The sequence below is a fragment of the Suricata suricatta genome, chromosome 11 (assembly GCF_006229205.1).
Source record: "Suricata suricatta isolate VVHF042 chromosome 11, meerkat_22Aug2017_6uvM2_HiC, whole genome shotgun sequence".
In the NCBI taxonomy this organism is placed as follows: domain Eukaryota; kingdom Metazoa; phylum Chordata; class Mammalia; order Carnivora; family Herpestidae; genus Suricata; species Suricata suricatta.
This window is the reverse complement of record NC_043710.1, coordinates 89,770,083-89,788,910: the sequence shown is the minus strand read 5'-3', so window position 1 is coordinate 89,788,910 and position 18,828 is coordinate 89,770,083. Positions and strand designations below refer to the sequence as shown.

The window sequence follows — 18,828 nt, the reverse complement described above, 5'->3', positions numbered from 1 at the left end:
CTCATATTTCATGTTTACTAAAACAAAAATAAAATGAGTTAGGAAGTATACTAGAAAACATAGTTGACTTGAAATCAAGTAGCTAATAGTCTATTCTAGACTTCTTCATGAAGAAGTTGTGTGACTTTAAGTAATCATTAATCTCAATATATATTAACAATATATTATGTGTGACTTTGAGCATGGAGAAGAAAATATGAAATCTCTGCTAAAAGGAGTATAATGTGTAGGGTTTGCAGGTGCAAAGTGGAGTAAAATTGACAGTTGTTATGGAATCTGCTATAATTGTGAAACACTGGCATTTGAAGGAGTCATATTCCTGCCCACAGTAGCATGGAAAGAAAGGAATGCAGACAGATTATCTACGTCATGCTTCCAACAGCACATTGCAAGTGGAAATTAAGAAACCCCCCAATGCACAAGGTAACAGTTCTATCTTATTGATCATTTGTTAAATAGCTCATCTTTTTCCAGAAAAAAAGTCCATTAATGACATTTTTAAAACAGATAAATATCTTCCTTAATGTCATTCTTAAATAAGAAAAATGAGGAAAAGGAGCAAAAGTTGTAAAAATGGTGATCAAAGGAATCAGATCAAACCTAAAAAATATAGAAACAGATTGAGAGAAGACTTAAATTTTCTTCATCACAGTGAGAAACAGGATAAGAAGACTTCCATTAAATATATTGTAAATAAACACATGCAATCTCCCTACCCTAAAACTTGCACAGTTTTCTACTCACGGTTCTTCTCAGAGCGATTCTAACATCTTTGTTCCTCAAACTATAGATTAAGGGGTTCATCACGGGAAGCACATTGGTATAAAAGACAGAAGAGATTTCCCCCTCATTCATAGAACTAGCAGAAGACGGTTTAAGATACATAAATGCACCTGATCCAAAGAAGAGAGAAACAGCAATTATGTGGGAGCTGCAGGTGCTGAAGGCTTTGGACCTGCCCTCAGTGGAGCTGATGCGGAGGATGCTGGAGAGGATGGAAGCATAAGACACAAAGATGGTGACACTGGGCACAATCACATTCATGCCCATCACAATGAAAACCACCAGCTCATTCACATAGGTGCTTGTGCAGGAAAGCTGGAGCAGGGGGAGGATGTCACAAAAATAATGGTTGATGGTGTTTGCATCACAGAAGGTCAGTCTCAGCATGAATCCCGTGTGGGTCATAGCACCCGAAAATGCCATCAAATATGAACCAAGCATAAGGCTGGAACACACTCGAGGGGACATGACAACATTATACAGAAGTGGGTTACAGATGGCCACATAGCAATCATAGGCCATTGATGTCAGCACATAGCATTCAGAAATCACAAAAAAAAACAGAAAAAGTAAAGTTGGATCATACATCCCATATAGGAGATAATATTTTTCTTTGAAAGGAAATTCATCAGCATTTTTGGTGTAAATACTGAAGAATAACAGAGGTCTATGAAGGACAAATTGAAGAGGAAAAAGTACATGGGGGTGTGTAGGTATGAATTCAGCCCGATTAAAATTATCAAGCCGAAATTTCCCAACACAGTGACCACATACATGACTAGAAACAGGCAGAAGAGGGGAATCTGGAGATCCAATAGGTCTGTTAGTCCCACCAGAATGAATTCAGTCATAAAAGAGGCATTTCCAGGAGTCATTCTTCTCTAAAGGGATCTGTGGACACATGAGAAAACTCAGAAAAGCTCGGTTCTTCCTGCAATATCTCATCCTACAGGAGAGTGTGAACACTGGGAATGTCTAAGATTAGCTCAACCTGGACTTATAGAATCTGTCTTTTTCATTAATATGAGACTAAATGACAAGAGTTTTAATAAGCTAAATATAACAAAAGACATCACAAACTTTGCTGGAAGACGGAAAGCCAGTGCTGCCATATGCTAACATAACTACTGGAAAACCAAGGGTAAGTAAGAAGAAGCATGGCCCATGACAGAATCATCCTTCTCCCATCTCACTATTTCTTCATTCACTTGAACCTTTTCCTCAACAGTAAAATTGGAGACAGAGACCCTAACAACCTAAACCTGTCCTCTAATGGGCCAGATTAGACTTGGTGGATTGGGAACCATGAATATTGTTCCCAATCCAACACTAAGGGACCAGAGTCTAGGAGAGGTTGAGTTACTGTCTCATGTCACAGAGAAAAATCCATAAATCTAGAACATTGAGAGTTCCACCCATGGAGAGCGAAGAGACTGAGATACTACACCCCCTGCACCCTCTGATCTCTTATTCCCCTGAAACATATTCTCCTGTTAGTTTTACTTGAGTCTTGGGACTACATAAAATGGGGGTTGGGGGGGAGTGGCTTATCTTACATTTGTTGGACTTCCATCTCAAATCAAGGACACTGATATAAACAGAACTCAGAAACTCACCCTCCTTAGGCCAGAAAACCTCAGTGCTTCCTTATCCTTGGTATTTACTCCTGTAGTCCTGAAAAGGAAACTTCAGGCTCTGAGGCCTTGGTTTCTTTAATTCTAAAAGAATTTAGCCCAGACTTAATTTCAGATTGCCCTTCAAATATTTTTGGACTATATATCCTAATTTCTGAGAAAACTTCGAGTCTTCTCAAGCAGCAGAGAAAAAAAGTCTTTATTATCTTCACATTTGTTACTTGATTAAGGAGACAGAAGTCTGAAAGTGAGTTTAGTGATAAAGTACACTTGATTATAAACAGGGTAGACGTTTGTTCAGTCTCTTCCCCAAGGAATAGAGTTTATGTACAAAAAAGAAATAAATGGATTGATTGTGTTTACACTTGGGACCACAATCTTTCTTTAGTTCTTTAGGGATTCTATACCTAATCAAGTTTACATTTCACTCTAAGGATTGTACATCCCCCAAGGCAGAGGCAAAAATAAACTCCCATCTTCATATCATCTTCATCCTTTAATGAAAATCTATTGCCTAAGTTCTTTCTCTCTTTCTCCCCATATCCTAAGTGAAAGTTTTCCATAGAGTTTGCCTACAGGTTTATTTCTTTACCTGAAATACTTCAAATATTGCAATAATTCAATTCAGTTGTTATCTCTCCTGGGCCACCTCCAAAAAGCAAGGCTAATGCCTTATTAAATTTAAAATTTTTTTATATTTTAATTCCAGTATAATAGAGGTACAGTTTTATTAATTTCAGGTATACTGATTCAACAATTCTATATATTATTCAGGGTTTCTCATAATAAGTGTACCTTTTAAAAATGTTTATTTATGTTGAGAGAGAGAGAGAAAGGGAGATACTGAGAGAGGAAGAAAGAGAGAGAATTCGAAGCAGGATTGGCGCTGTCAGTGAACATCCCTTTGCAGGGATTGAACTCATGAACTTTGAGATCATGACCAGAGCCAAAACCAAGAGTCAGATGTTTAACCGACTGAGCCACCCAAGATAAATGTACTCTTAATTCCCTTCGTTAATTTCACCCTTATTCCCACTCACCTCCCCCCTGGTAAGATTATCAATTTGTTCTCTATAGTTAAGAGTTTGGTTTCATTAATCTCTTTTTTATTTGTTTTGTTTATTAATTCCACATATAAGTGAAATCATATGGTATTTGTCTTTCTCTGACTGACTTATTTCACTTAGCATTATACCCTCTATATCCATTAATGTTGTTGCAAATAGCAATATTTCATTCTTTTTATGGCCGAGTAATATTCCATTGTATATACATATCACCTCTTCTTTCATCTATCAATAGACACATGAGTTGCTTTCATATTTTAGCTATTATAAATAACAGGGGTTCATAGAGCTTTTCAAATTTGTGTTTTTGTATTCTTTGGGTAAATACCAAGTAGTGGAATTACTGGATCATATGGTAATTCTATTTTTAACTTTTTGAGGAATCTCCATACCGTTTTCCACAGTGGCTGCACCAGTTTGCATTCCCATCAACAATGCATGAGAGTCCCTCTTTCTCCACATCCTCATCAGCACCAGTTGTTTCTTGTGCTGCCATTTTAGCCATTCTGATAGGTATGAATGATATCTCATTGTGGTTTTAATTTGCATTTTTATTTCCTAGTGATAAGTGATGTTGAGCATCTTTTCATGTGTCTATTGGCATGTCTTCTTTGGAGAAATGATTGTTCATGTCTTTTCCTCATTTTTAAATTGGGTTGTTTTGTGTGTGTGTGTGTGTGTGTGTGTGTCTGTGTGTGTGTGTGTGTGTTGAATTGTATAAGTTCTTTATATTTTGGATACTTACCCCTTGTTGGATATATCATTTGTAAGTGTCTTCTTCCATTCAATAGGTTGTTTGTTGTTGTTGTTTTATGATGTTGATTGTTTCCTTTGCTGTGCAGAAGCTTTTTATTTTGATGTAGTCCCAATAGTTTATGTTTGCTTTTGTTTCCCTTGCCTTAGGAGACATATCTAGAAAGATGCTGTTATAGCCAATGTAAGAGCAATTATTGCCTGTGCTCTCTTCTAATATTTTTATGGCATCAGATCTCACATTTAGGTCTTTAATCTATTTTGAGTGTTTTTTTTGTATATAGTGTAAGAAAGTTTCGTATTTTTTTTGCTATAGCTGTCCAATTTTCCCAGCCCAATTTGTTAAAGAGACTGTTTTTCCATTGCATATTCTTGCATCCTTTACCATAGATTAATTGATCATATAATCATGGATCTATTTCTAGGATCTCTATTCTGTTCTACTGATTTATGTTTCTATTCTTGTGCCAGTAACATACTATTTTGATTACTATAGATGCATAGCATATTTGATTATTACAGTAGTATTTGATTTGTAGTATTTGATTACTACAGATTTGTAGTTAGCTGTTATTTTATTGAGGATGTTTATCATGAATTCATGTACTTTGTCAAATGCTTTTTCTCCATATATTTCAATATGATCATTTCAGATCATATGATTTTTATCTTTTCTCTTGTTGATATGATGTATCATGATGATTGATTTGTGAATACTGAACTACTTTTCACCCCAGGAATAAATCCCACTTGATCAGAGTGGATGATTTTTCTAATGTATTGTTGGATTGTTTGCTAATATTTGGTTGAAGATTTCTGCATCTATGCTCATCAGAGATATTAACCTATAGTTCTCTTTTTCTGTAGCGTCTTTATCTGGTTTAGATACCAGTGTTATGCTGGACTTGTAGAATGAATTTGGAAATGTTTCTTCTTCTGTTTCTTGGAATAGTTTGAAAGGAAAATATACTATTTCTTCTTTAAATATTTGGTAGAATTTGCCCGTGAAGCCAGATATCTTGTCCTGGACTTTTGTTTGTTGGGAGTTTTTTGATTACTGATTATATTTCATTGCTAGTAATTGGTATCTTCAAATTTTCTTTCTTCCTGCTTCAGTTCCTAGGAGTTGTTTCCATTTCTTCTACTTTTCCAATTCGTTGGCATATAATTTTTCATAATAATCTCTTATAATCCATTATATTTCTCCTCTTTGTTTTTTGGTTTTGTATGAGTCCTTTCTCTCCTTTTTTAAAATGAGTCTAGCTAAAGTTTATAGTTTTGTTGATCTTGTCAAATAATCAGCTCATGGTTTCATTGATCTGTTCTATTGTTTTTTAGTTTCTATTTTTTATTTCTGCTATAACCTTTATTTCCTCCTGTTACTGATTTTGGATTTTGTTTGTTCTTCTCTTTCTAGCTCCGTTAGTTATAAGCTTGGGTTGTTTATTGGAGATTTTTTTTGCTTCTTGAGGTATACCTGTATTGCTATAAGCTTCACTCTTAGAGGTGCCTGGGTACCTCAGTAGGTTAAGTGTCGACTCCGGCTCAGGTCATGTTCTCTCAGCTCACGAGTTCAAGCCCTGCACTGGGCTCTGTGCTGACAGCTCAGAGCCTGAAGCCGGCTTCATATTCTATGTCTCTCTTTCTCCCTGCCCCTCCCCTGCTCATGCTCTGTCTCTCTCTCTCTCAAAAATAAATAAACACATTTAAAAAAAAAAAAAAAGCTTCACTCTTAGAACAGCCTTTGCTGCATCCCAAAGATTTTGGACCATTGTGTTTTCATTTTCATTTGTCTCTATTTATTATTTTATTTTCTCTGCAATGTCTTGCTTGACTCATTCATTCTTTCTTTTTAAATGTTTGTTTGTTTGTTGAGAGAGAGAGAGAGAGAGAGAGAGAGAATGAGTGGAGAAGAGGCAAAGAAGGAGAGGGAGAATCCCAAGAAGGCATCATGCTGTCAGTGTGGAGCCCCACTCAGGGCTCAATCTCACCAACTGTGAGATCATGACCTGAACCAAAATCAAGAGTTGGATGCTTAACCAACTGAGCCACACAGGCACCCCAATTGATTCACTCTTTAATAGTATGCTATTTAACCTCCACATATTTGTGGTCTTTCCAGATTTTTTCTTGTGGTTGATTTCTAGTTTCATAGTGATTTGGTCAAAAAGATGCATGGTGTGACTTTAGTCTTTTTGAATCTGTTGGGACTTGTTTTGTGGATTAACATATGATCTATTCTGGAGAACGTCCCATGTGCCCTTGATAAGAATATGTATTCCACTCTTTTAGGACAGAATGTTCTGAATATATCTATTAGATCCATCTGGTCCAATATGTTATTCAAAACCACTGTTTCCTTATTAGTGTTCTGTTTGGGTGGTCTATCCATTGATAGAAGTGGGGTGTTAGAATCCTTTACTTCTATTGTATTGCTATCAACTACTTCCTTTATGTTTGTTAATAGCTGCTTTATGCATTTGGGTGTTCTCACACTGGTTTCATAAATATTTACAATTGTTATACCTTCTTGTTGACTTATTCCTTTTATGATGATGTAGTGTCCCTCTTTGTCTCTTGTTACAGTCTTCATATTAATGTCTGTTTTTTCTGATATAAGTATTGCTGCCCAGGGTTTCTTATTACTTCCATTTGCATAATAAATGCTTCTCCATCCCTTCACTTTCAATCTGTATGCATCTTTAGGTCTCAAATGAGTCTCTTTCTTGTAGGCAGCATATAGATGGGTCTTGCTTTTTTATCCATTCCATCGTCCTGTCTTTTGATTGAAGCATTAAGTCCATTTACATTCAAAGTAAATATCGACAGATACAGACTTATGGTCATTTTATTACTTGTTTTATGGTTGTTTTTGTAGTTCTTCTCTGTTCCTTTCTTCTCTTGTTCTGTTTTCTCACGGTTTGCTGGCTTTCTTTAGTTATATAGTTGGATTCCTTTCTTTTATTTTTTAGATATAAATTATTAGTTTTTGATTTGTGGTTCCCATCAAGTTTGAATATAACATTTTATGCATATAGCAGTCTACATTGAGTCAATGAATGCATAAGTTTGAACCCATTCTAAAAGCACTAAGTGTTGACTCCTTTCCACCACCATGTTTTAGGTAAATGGTGTCATACTTCACATTCTTTTATCATGGGAAAACCTTGACTGATTTTTATAGATGTATCTACTTTTATTGCTTTTGTGTTTCCCACTTTTCTTTACTCCTGCTTATGGTCTTTTGTTTACATTCAACAAGTCCTCTTTAATATTTCTAGGAGAGATGATTTAATGGTCATGACTTCCTTAACCTTTTGCATGTTTGGGAAACTTTATCTCTCCTTTTCTGAATGAAAGCCTTGCTGGATAGAGTATTCTTGGCTGCAGGTTGTTTTCTTTCAGTACTTTGAATATGTCATGCCACGCCCATCTCACCTTTAATGCTTCTGCTGGAAAATTAACTAGTTTCCTGATGGGGTTTTCCTTGTATGTAACTACTTATATTTTCTCTTGCTGCTTTTAAAATTCTCCTTATCATGACTTTTTCTTGCCATTTTATTTACAATGTATTTTGGTGTGGATCTCCTTGGGTTGGTTTTTGGGGGGTTCTCCATGTCCCCATGGATCTGTATATCTGTTTCATTCCTCAGATTCAGGAAATGTTCCAGCTATTATTTATTCAAATAAATTTTCTACTCTATCTCTCCTCTCCTGTTATCCCTATAATGCAAATATTATTATGCTTGATGGTGTAGCTGAATTCCCTTAATCTATTCTCATTCTTTATTATCCTTTTTTTCTTTCTCCTGTTCAGCTTGATTACTTTCCATTATTTGGCCATTCAGGTCACTGACCCATTCTTCTGCTTTCTATATTCTATTTTTAATTTCAGATTTTGAGTTACTCATCTCTGATTGGTTCTTTCTTATGTTTTCTATTGCTTTGCTATGGGACTCACTGAGATTCTCCACTCTTCTCAGCTCTAGTGAGAATCTTTATGATCATTACTCTAAATTCTGTATCAGGCTTATTACTTATCTCCATTTTGTTTAGCTGTTCTACTGTGATCTTTTCCTGTTCTTATATGTGGGACATATTCCTGTCTACTCATTTTGTCTAACTTTCTGTATCTGTTTCTATATGTTAGAAAACTCTGCTATGGCTCCTGCTCTGGAGGGTAGTGGCCTGCAGTGCAATGTCCCCTGTTCACCAGAACTTAGCACTTTAGGAGTGCCTTCTCTGTGTTACATGTACCCTTTACTGTTGTGGCTGAGCCATGTTTGCCTTCAGTCCAGTCATCTGCAATGGCTCTTTTTGCCAGCTCTGGAAAGGATTTGGTCCCTCTGTTGTTCATGGACCAGTCTGGGGCCATCTTGAGCTAGAGTTGAGTCACACCTAGATTTTGCCAGAGCTGTGGTTACATGGAACTGCAGGGTACTCTCCCAGAGTTGTGCCCTAAGAAGCTTTCATTGGTTAGACCATATATCTGTCCCCAGCCCACTGCTGGGTCCACTGTTGAACAGGTGGATAACAGGGCATGGTGGATATGGAGGGTCCATAAGAGAATGCAGAGGCAGGGCACATTGTGTTAGCAAGATATGCACAGGTCTGCTGTGGAAGGAGACTTGAGCAGCTTTGTGGAACTGCCAAGCCAGGGGTGTCTGCATGAGCACACAGGGATGGCATGGGCTGTGAGCAAAGCTTTGATTCTCAAAGGTGTCTGGGTATCTAGGCTTGAAGACAGGGCAGAGAAATTGTTCCCCACCAGATCCTTTGTTCTTGGAGAAGTCTTCCAAAGATACCTTCCCCTCCAGCACATGTTCTGAGATTCATAAATAAATCTACTTCCCATATATCCTGGGCATTTTTCAAACATGTTTCTATGCCATATCTCAGAGGGGCTATTTATTATCTCTTTAAGGGAAGAGATGCAGTATCTTATCACCCTCTGACTCTGGGGAGCCTGCTGATTTTTAAAGCTCCAGGTGCTAAGCCTTACTAACTATAAGAATTCATGAAGTTAGGCCTCTCTGGTTTTCAAAGCCAAATGTTGTGAGGATTCATCTTCCCATTGTGGGTCCCCCATGCCTGGGTTACCTAGTGTGGCATCTGCCTTTCTCCCTTCTCTGTCCCTGTGGTGTCTCTCCAGGCTGCCCTCCAGGCTAGGGACAGTCAGTCAGGTTCCAGCCCATATATCTGCACTTCCTACTGTTTTTGATGTGGCTTCTTCTCTACATTTAGCTGTAAAGAACCCATTCTTCCCGCCTTTGGATCATTTTCTGGGTTACTGGCACTGATATGGGTGTTATGCAGGTGTTTCTGTGGGAAGAGGTGAGCTTAGGATCCTCCTACTCCACCACATTCCTCAGAGATCCCAATTTTAAAGTTTTTACTTCTAAATACCTTCTGGAATTTGTTCCTGAAGGTCCTGCTGTGTTTTTAAATGTAACGTTTCATTAAATGATGCCATAAATTATTTTCATCATAGAAAATAGTGGGGGCTAAGAGGTTAGAGGGCATCTGTTTGAACAATATATCCATGCTTACAAACTTGACAAATTACTTGAAATCTCCATGCCTTGAGTTGTTAATTCTTAAAATAGTAATGATAATAACAGCATCTCTTTCATTGGTTTGTTTTGATGGCTAAATGAAAAAATGTACATAAAATGTTTAGAACAGTACCTGACATGTGGTAAATAGTCAATCGATGTCAGCTGTTGTTACTTATATTCTGAAAATTTCCAGTAGATCTTGTATCATAACACTCAAAGACATTCTTCCCTTTAATTCTCTTGTTCTCCCAAAAATTGTAAGTTTTATAAGGACAAACATCAGTTCTGTCTTGTTTATGACTTTTCTCATGGTGTTATGTAGAATGCATACTAGACACTGTGTAAATAATTCTGTAAATTATGTTGTTCTTGGTGAAAGCCTTCAGAATGGTTTCCACATTTCTTGCAGGTTAAGCATCAGAGTCTACAATGATTTCCATCCATTTCCCTCAGGCACTACACAAGTTCAAGCACATTTTTAGCTTTTAATGCAACTATGCTGCTGAACTGTAGTGGCCCTAACCATTATTCTAGCATTTTCCCACATATTCCCTTGCATTTAGCCATATACACTGCTGCTAGAATAAGTTCTGAAAGCACAGATCTGTCCCTCAATTACCCAATGGGAAACTGAAACACTGTAATAAAAGCATAAATCTCAAAACTGTTAAGCTTTAGGTAAAATTAAATAAGAAATCAAATAAAAGTTAAATCTGAAAAGAAAATCGTGAAAGTACTCTTCTGGTTGATGGTAGTGCTTTGAGTACATTAAGTATTGTGAAAACTCTTACCCTTCTCCACAAATATAAAAAAAAAAGAGAATGTTTACACTTTAGAGACTATAAGAGTACAATAAACAAAAAGCACTAGCCAGAAGAACTGAAGAATACATTTAAAATTTAATTGTAAATATTTATATATGCTCCTTTCTATCACATAATACAGCTTTTCTCTTCAATGTTTCCTGAAAAGTTACAAGACTATCCCCCAAGATATTCATTTGTTAAAATAATATACTACTCAGTATCTCAGGAATATAATCATTAACCCATGTTATCAATTAGAAAGTTTGTAGCTTTATTACAGAATGTTCCCTCAGTCAAATACTCATTTAAAAAAGGCACTTATTTTTCTCGCATAACACTACATTTGGAGGCACAGCATCCTAGGTTTGGTTCACCAACTAAGTACTCTCAAGGACCCAGATTCTTCTATTCCACTGTCCTTAAACTATTGGCCTTTATTCTCAAATGTTCACTTCCTGGTCACAAAATGACTACCAGAGCTCCAAGAATACAATCTAAAAACAATTATTTCCAAAGACGAAAGCAAGAGAAGAAGACAAAAGAACTCCTTTCAAGTATCTCTCTTTATATCATGAAGTAAATTTCCAGAAGCCAATGGATGACTTCCCTTTACACCTCTTCAGTCAGAATAGACTATACCACATGGGGTAATAGAGAAAAGTGGGGAAGAAAAGAATACTATTCCTAGGCATTTGCTGTATGGAGTCCACCAAAAGTTGGAGAAGACCCTTCAGTTCTGGAAACTTGATTATTTTAGGTTATGTATATTTATCCTTATTTTTCATTATTTCTCCAATGGTTTCCTTTTAAACATTTCAGCATAAAACAACTGTTGAGTAGTGAAAAACAATAAAAGTAGGGTCCTGGTCAGACAAAAATGTTAATAGTATGTTCTGAATGGCAAGATGTAAGATTGGTAAACCCTAGAAGCATGAGACATTTTAGAGAGAAAGATCCAACAGCTTTCTATTCTTATTTAGATATTTTCTTTTCAAAATATTTTGTGTACATCATTTACAGGATTCTGTTAAATAAGTCTACTAGATATTTAATGTGCAGAAACCTGCAAAAGTCACAAAACTATAATATATATTACAACAAACACTCTTTTAACACTAAATATGTCTGTTTATATAAATATTTCTCCAATTATGAACTCATTCACCAAAAGTTGAACTATGTCATGAATACCCCATTCCACTTGCCATAATTTAACTATTTAGGACCTAAAAATCCACATGGGGAAAAATACAGCTACAAATACTGAATAAACTATTTTGGCAATATTTCATGACCTGGGTAGAGATTATATTGATTACTTTATTATTTATTAAGCTATATATAAATGTTCTGTGAACTTTTCAATATGGGTGTTATAGTTCACCGTAAAGTAAAAGATTAGTATTTTTAATATGTGCCATATCAATATATAAATTATTTAAAACTCAAAATACACTTCAGACTTGTCATTATTTTATTTATTAGGTGATATTTCCAAATAAAATATTTTCAAAATCCCTAATTAAAATGTGTGCTTGTTTCTGGAACCTATTTTTTCTATCAGGTTTTGTGACTTTAAATAACAATTACCGATCATGAATTCTTAATAAGTATAATCATAAATTTTTTTACAATCCCCATAACAAAAAATATTGAATATAAAAGTAACATAAAGTTTTAAATCATTTTTAAAACCATTCAAAAGTTTACAACTGAAATCATTCAAATAATAAAAGAGCTATTTTCTTTCATGTTAAACTTATTTAGAGCTAAGTTCATATTTTCATTTCCAACATTCAAAATAACAAAGCCCTAATTTGCAGAAGTCTTGTACATTCCTAGAGCAAACACATTAGCTTAAATAGTGATAAGAAGATATATCCTCTGGAAATGGACCAGAGTACCTGAAATGGGGAAACAGATGTGGGGGCATCTGCCTGGAGCAAATTCAGGATTCCCTGCCTGGGCTCCCACAACCACAGACTACAGCACTTACAAGTGCTCCTGGTGCACTTAAAGCAAACTCTTCCAGCAGCCCAGACAAGAGCCATGGGCCTCTTGTTCACAATGGGCACTGTTCTCTGCATGTAGCTGCTATACATGGCCACCAAATGGTGGAGCAACAACTTTTCTGGGTTTTTGTTGTTATTTTTTTAAATATGTATTTATTTATTTTGAAAGAGAGAGAACGCATGAGAGCTCACGCAAACAGGAGAGGGGCAGAGAGAGAGGAGAGAGAGAATCCCAAGCAGGCTCACTGCTGTCAACCCAGAGCCCAACACAAAGGCTCAAACTCATGAAACATGACATCATGACCTGAGCAAAATCAAGAGTTGGATGCTTAATCAACTGAGCCATCCAGGTGCCTCTGTTCAGGCTTTAAAAATGGAGCAGTGAGTATCATTTTGTCTCGTTCTTGCTGCTTGCCAAAGCCACAGGAGTTCAATCACATCACCTTTACTCTTGATCTCCCTTTGTAGGCTACCTACCAAGTACCAGGCAATCAGATTGGAACTCCAGCTGTTCACAGTCAAATCTGATTGTCCTAAATCCAATATTTTGACAGTAACCCATTTGCCATACTGTCTGCTCTTCAGTGTTTAGAAAACTCTGTCCCAATTTCTTTCACAAAGGAGAAAGAATGAGAACTTAGGCTTAAAAAAACCTAGAAAACTTTTCCACTAGTATGTCACCCTTATTGCTTACTTATACAGACTGATTGCTGTAGTAAATCAAGGACCTAAAAACATTACAATTCCTTTAAGTAATGGAATGAACTTGGTTGATGTACAGGTACCATTCACCATTCATGAGGGCTAAAACAATAAGTTTCTAAGATTTCTTATTTCATGTTTTCAAGTTTAACCAAGGGACCCTTTTAAGTTAACATTAATCTACTTAAGCAGACTATAATGAATGTAATTAAGTTTTTGTATATAAAAAAGATTTGATATGCCTTTAACTTATGTTAATATGGGTTGAATGTAAGTAAAACAAAGATTTTCCAATTTAAATTGTTGATGGAGTAACTATGATATAACAGGAGGAAAAGAAACAAGCATACAATATCCAAATCTTTTAAAAAGTCACCAAAATACATACACAAAACTTCCAAATATTCAATAGTCATAAATAAGCCTATATATTTTGAAATTATTTCACACTGAATTTTCTTATTATATTAATTTTTAAAACACTAGGCTTATATTTTAACAATTTTATTTATAAATATTATAAAATGTACTTTAAATTAAAAAGATAAATCAATTCGATTTGCTGGGTCAACACAAGAATTTCGACCTGTAAAGTAAGACTGTTGACTTCACAGAATCAACACAGGCTATGGAATGCTGAGGTCTACATGCAGTACTCATACCACAAGTTATATGCTATGCCTGTGGTACACATCTTACTTTTTTGTTAAGTACAAGAGTTTATAGACATGGATGTTTTATATCTTATTCTATTCTTTATTAAAGCATGTGAGGGACACCTGGGTGACTCAGTTGGTTAAGCGTCTGACTTCGGCTCAGGTCATGATCTCACAGTTCATGGGTTTGACCTCCGCATTGGGCTCTGTGCTGACAGCTCAGAGCCTGGAGCCTGCTTCAGATTCTGTGTCTCCCTCTCTGCCCCTCCCCTGTTCATGCTCTGTTTCTCTCTGTCTCAATAAATAAATAAAAAACATTTAAAAAATTTAAGGCATGTGAACTTCTAAAAACATGTGCTTTAGAGCCAAATTCAAACCAAATAATTTAACCAGGCCCTTTAATGGATGTAGACAAAGAAGGACAGAAGCAGGTATGAGGTATACTTGAGGAGTAAAAGGTTTTGTTTGTTTGCTCTTTAAATTATGACAATGGGACACCTGGGTATCTCAGTTGGTTGATTGTCCATCTTCGGCTTAGGTCATGATCTCACAGTTTGTGAGGCTCTGAGCTGATGGTGCTGAAGCCTGCTTTATATCCTCCCACCACCCCCCTACCTTCCCCTACTCATGTTCTCTCTTCCTTTCAAAAATAAAATAAATAAAAATTATTGCAGTGTGGTAGACAGTATACTAAATATAATTCCTTGATTATCTGTTCTTGAGGGTTTTTTTAAATGATTATTTATTTTGAGAGAGGGAGAGAAAGTACGAGAGTGTGAGCAGGGGAGGGGCAGAGAGAGAGGGAGAGAGAGAGAATCCCAAGCAGGCTTCAGGTTGTCAGCATAGAGCCCAAGGCGGGGCTTGATCTCACAAACAGCAAGATCATGACCTGACCTGAAATCAAGAGTTGGACGCCTAACTGACCAAGCCACATCTTATAACAATAATTTTAATGTGGTTTAAGTAAAGTTCCTAAAAGCATTAATTATTTCATAAGGCTATTCTTACAAACTAATGTTTTAGAACTTCTCAAAACTCATAATATTTTTGTATAAACATAAAAAAAGACAGATAATCTACTATATTCCCTGACTAGGACATACCCCCTGAGATATATCTGGCCTTAAAATCATTGAAAGTAGTTTATCCTCAGAGTTACACACAAAAAAGGAAAATTTTGGAGAGCCCTATTTTCCACTATACTTATTATAAAGCAGTCTTTCTTGTTCAACAGATAGCATAATATCTAACAGGCTTGTTAAAATATACATAATACTCTGAAAAACTGTGGCATGCCTCACCAGGAAGGCTTATCCCCAAACTCCTCAGCCTCACTATTCCAGGATGATCACAGCCATAAGAAGATTGTGATGACATCTTTGTAACTCATCCTGTCACCTCACTTTAAAATCAAACTTCTCCAGGGACAGATGCAGTTTTCTAATTGGATGTCAAAGCCTTGTAGATAATTGCTTTTGGACAGGCATCGTGGCTGGGGACATTATTCCCATGAAAATTACCACTTTCAATCTCATTCTAGAACAACATTCCAGAAGTTCTCTTCTTTCTTCATAATTTTTCCTTTCTTCCCTTCCATTTCCTGTGAGATGCACAATGGATTTAAAACACTGGGCTCTGCACTGTTAAGTATATCAGCAAGTCATATAACTATTTCCTCATCCAAGAACAGGATAAAGAGACTTTTCTTTTAATACAATTTATAAAGAATGTGGCACACATATGGACCACAGATTTAATTTTTCTTGTAAGAGACCAAAGGGAGGAGTCAAATTTACATATTGAAAAAAAATCCCAATAGGGAAAGGTTTCTGCCATATGTTTTTGTCTTTTGAAAGCAGGAAACAAATCTTCTTTTGCAAAAGGAAATCCTTGTTACGTAGTTAGGCAAAGAATCTTGACACTGCACATGACACCCTATTCTGTAGCCAAGAATATTACTGTGTGATTTTTAATCACAATCACAAACCATGCATACATAGACATATTGATGGTAATTTCAATTTTATTTATGACCAAAAATCAGTTGACCACTACATGAACAGAGGCATTCATTATTAGTGGGGATTGTAAAATGTGGGCAGAGTAGCATGGCTCCTTCATTCCCAAGCATCCTGAAGAATAAAAGAAGAAGCTAGATTCAACAAGGTATTCAATTCCATTACATACATGATACTAAAAATCCAGAACAAGAACCATTACCAAAAGAACCCTGAAAATTTCTGGAAATTTTTACAACTTTATTGTGTCCACAATTTTCCTCATGACTTCTCTGTTTTAATGTAATCATAGGTAATAAAACCCTCAAAACAGGGAAGTTCTCTGTGTAATTGTTTCAGAAAGCGAAGAAGAAGAAGGAAAAGGAGAAGAAGAGGTGGTGGCAGTGGAGAAGGAGGAAGAGGAGGAAGAGGAGGAGGAGGAGAAAGAAAAAGAAATGAACTAGCAAGATAGCATACTACCTAATGGTTTACCTTGGATGGGGAAGACAAGAGAAAAAAATAATAGGTAGAGTTATCCTTGTATAGGAAAGGTTAGCCTTGTATCTCCAATTGATATGGGGAATAAAGACCAGTTTGGGGTCACCTTGTAACAGAGGATGATCCTCAAGTCCAAGAATATGCCCACATAGTTACATTATGTGACAAGAGGAAGAAAGGGAAACTAAAGTAGAAATCCTGCCCAGAAGACTTTAGAAAGGTAAGGAGAAGGAAAAAAGAATAAGAAGAGGATGAGGAAGACCAGAGAGCAGACAATAAGACATAGTAAAGGAGGTATAGATGATTCTACTCAGTTTGTAATTCTCTTCAGGGTTTTCTTCAGAGCAAGTTTGATATCTTTGTTCCTCAGGCTATAAATGAAAGGGTTGAGCATGGGCACCACATTGGTGTAAAACACTGAGAAAAATTTCCCTTGGCTCACAGACCCAGGAGATGATGGCTTGACATGAGTGAGCAACCCAAATCCATAGAACAGGCCAACAGTTACCATGTGGGAGCCACAGGTGTTGAAGGCTTTGGACCAACCCTGAGCTGATGGGATGTGAAGGATATTGAAAAGAATAAAAAAATAAGAAATAAAGATAACGAGGCTAGATATAATGACAACTAAGCCCACGATAACAGAGGTCACCAGCTCACTGGCATAGGTGCTGCTGCAGGAGAGCTGGAGGAGGGGGAAGATGTCACACATGTAATGGTCAATGACATTGGAATCACAAAAGATCAGCCTGATCATGCACCCTGTGTGGACCATGGCACCAGCAAAACCCATCACATATGAACCAGACATCAGCAGAGAACAGACCTGAGGGGACATGGTAACAGTGTAGAGCAGAGGTTTACAGATGGCCACATAGCGATCATAGGCCATGGCTGTCAGCACGTAGCACTCAGAGTTGACAAAAAAGCAGAAGAAAAATAGCTGAGTCATGCATCCCATAAAGGAGATGATATTCTTCTCTGAAATGAAGCTTATCAGCATTTTTGGGGTAAAGACAAATGAATAACAGAGATCAATAAAGGACAGATTGAAGAGAAAAAAGTACATGGGTGTGTGAAGGTGTGAATTCAGGCAAATTAAATTAATTAAGCTCAAATTGCCTACCAGTGTGACCACATAGTTCACCAAAAACAGAAAAAACAGAGGTAGTTGGAATTCTGGTTGGTCTGTTAATCCCATAAGGATAAACTCAGTCACAGAGGAGTCATTTTCCACAGCCATTTGCTTCACAGGTATGACCTGCAGGAACAGGGGTAGAAGGTGACATTAACAATGGATTCACTCTTTGTCTCCAGAGGGACGCAAGGCTATCTAAAGACACATGCAAGGAATCCAAGGAGAAAGACTTCCTATGATAATTCTGAATGATTCTTCATTTTCTCCTCTACTTCCACTCATGTTGTTTATGCAGAAAGAATGCTGGTAAACCCCCAATGTCTGCACACAATTTCGTCCCTTATCCCCAGTCTCCATTCAGGATTAGGGCTGACGAGAGCAATAAATTAATAAACTGGTGTTGTTCCCCACAACCCTTGATTTATGCAGTTTGGAGTCTGAGAGGAAATTAGCCAGACAAATGTAACTCAATTCTCACCTTTATTTTTCTGGAGGCCTCACTGCTGCTGAACCTTAAGGACATTTGACTCTACAGTCCTGAGGGCACAAGGAAAAATGCAATATCTATCAGCACACCGTAGGTCTTTGACAGGCTAAAAGAGGTATCCTGGAGATCAGGCCATGATCTCTACTTAAGAATTTGCCCAGAAGTCCTCTTGACTTCCAGGGAGAAAAACAATCTTATTTGAGCTCCCAAACAATCATTTGACTCAAGTGGGAATCTATTCCATGATTTGTAGTTCTGGGAAAACTGATTAGAAGCACAGAAGATTTATTCTCTCCCTCATTATTTCCTTCCAAGTCAAATGAGTCCACTGAGGATAGACATTATTGAGCCTATGTTTATATCCTGTGTCATAGATTTAACATTGGATCCCTTGAGATGCAATGTTCTGCTCAGCTTATAATTTCACAATAGAAATTCTTAACCCCCAATTCAGAGGAAGGAAGTACCTCATTTCCTCTATCATCCCCTGGAGTCTTTGCACAGTTCTAAGAGGAAAATCTGGGCATGGTCACTTGCCATTTCTGGTATTTTCCTAAAGCCTCTGGGATCACAGAAGTAAAATATTAAAGCATAGCTTTACCCCTGTCCATGCTTGTGGATCTCACTTCTGTAAAGGGATGTTCTAGCAAAGTGGTTGAGAGAGTGGGAGTGGGCCCCCAAGTCAGACTGAGTTTAAATGTGGGCTTTAAAATCCTTAACTATGAGTCTCAAGGCAG

At 36.8% G+C, this 18,828-nt stretch overlaps 2 protein-coding genes across 2 annotated transcripts; both read right to left on the bottom strand.

Moving 5' to 3' along the window:
* Nucleotides 1-717: 717 nt before the first annotated feature.
* On the bottom strand, nt 718-1,658 carry LOC115306574 (olfactory receptor 145-like). The gene is given in 2 exon segments (XM_029957057.1): nt 718-1,341; nt 1,344-1,658. Coding segments are annotated over 2 exon segments (939 nt in total).
* Nucleotides 1,659-16,776: 15,118 nt separating this feature from the next.
* Nucleotides 16,777-18,097, bottom strand: LOC115271821 (olfactory receptor 143-like). The gene is made up of 2 exons (XM_029914790.1): nt 18,083-18,097; nt 16,777-17,727 (listed from the first exon to the last, which is right to left on the bottom strand). The coding sequence occupies exon 2, from the start codon at nt 17,707-17,709 to the stop codon at nt 16,777-16,779; it is 933 nt and encodes a 310-aa protein (XP_029770650.1). The 5' UTR covers nt 17,710-17,727; nt 18,083-18,097.
* Between the last annotated feature and the right edge of the window lie 731 nt (nt 18,098-18,828).